The sequence below is a fragment of the Nestor notabilis genome, unplaced genomic scaffold (assembly GCF_000696875.1).
Source record: "Nestor notabilis isolate BGI_N333 unplaced genomic scaffold, ASM69687v1 scaffold21037, whole genome shotgun sequence".
NCBI classification, from domain to species: domain Eukaryota; kingdom Metazoa; phylum Chordata; class Aves; order Psittaciformes; family Psittacidae; genus Nestor; species Nestor notabilis.
Window position 1 is genome coordinate 1 of NW_009937172.1, and position 1,037 is coordinate 1,037.

Sequence of the window (1,037 nt, forward strand, 5' to 3'; positions counted from 1 at the left end):
GAGCAGGGCAGCAGGGAGGGTAGTGCTGGGAGGACCTGGGACATGGTGAGGGGTACACCAGGATTGGCACGGGCAGGTGAGGGGGACCAGGGATGTCAGCACAGGCACAGGAAGGACCGGGGACAGTGAGACTGAGTGAGGATCTTGTGGCACTGGGGACTGGGGAGCTGGGATGGGCACAGGTGGGGCTAGGCACTGGGCTCACCCTGTTCCCATGGTGCGACTGATGGCCGGGCAGCGGGGCCACTGGCGCTGGCGCGGGACCTGCTGGCCGAGGGTGGGGAGCCCTTCTTTGTCCTCAACAGTGACGTGATCTGCGAGTTCCCCTTCGTGGCGCTGGCCCAGTTCCACCGGCAGCACGGGGGCGAGGGCTCACTGGTGGTGACCCGGGTGGAGGAGCCGGCCAAGTACGGGGGGGTGGGGAGGGAGCCCAACTTTGTGGAGAAGCCGCGTGTCTTTGTGTCCAACAAGATCAATGCTGGGCTCTATATCTTCAGCCCTGGCATCCTGCAGCGCATCCAGGTAGGGGCTGGGATGCTGGGCTGGGCCGGGCAGGGGGTCCAGGCCCCTGGCTCAGCCCTGTGCCCCATACTCGCAGCTGCGCCCCACCTCCATTGAGAAGGAGATCTTCCCTGCCATGGCGCAGGAAAGGCCATGGAGCTGCAGGGTAAGGTGCTGCACACACTGCAGGCAGCATGGGGAGGTCTTGCCTGCACTGCCACCCCTGTGCTGATGGCTGTCACCATGGCCCTGTTCCCACAGGCTTCTGGATGGACATTGGGCAGCCAAAGGACTTCCTTACGGGCATGTGCATGTATCTGCAGGCACTGCGGGCTCAGCACCCCGAGAAGCTGCACTCAGGGCCTGGTGTTGTAGGGAATGTGCTGGTGGTAAGTGCCAGCCCCCAGCACGCTGGCCCTGGGCACACGTCATGGGCTCTCTGTGTCTTCCCACCACTGTCCTTGCTGCTGTCCTCGAGCTGTGGTTTCCTGTCCTCACACTGTCCGGGTGGTGTGGGTCTTGCTGAGAGCTCTGCC

At 64.2% G+C, this 1,037-nt stretch overlaps 1 protein-coding gene across 1 annotated transcript in view; it reads left to right on the plus strand.

Moving 5' to 3' along the window:
- Positions 1-238: 238 nt before the first annotated feature.
- GMPPB (GDP-mannose pyrophosphorylase B) overlaps positions 239-1,037 on the plus strand; it is a gene marked incomplete at its 5' end in the record, with an annotated part of 1,351 nt that continues 552 nt past the window's right edge. Inside the window, 4 exon segments of the mRNA XM_010018703.1 lie at positions 239-522; positions 599-647; positions 650-667; positions 763-907. Coding sequence (XP_010017005.1) covers positions 239-522; positions 599-647; positions 650-667; positions 763-907 — 496 coding nt within the window.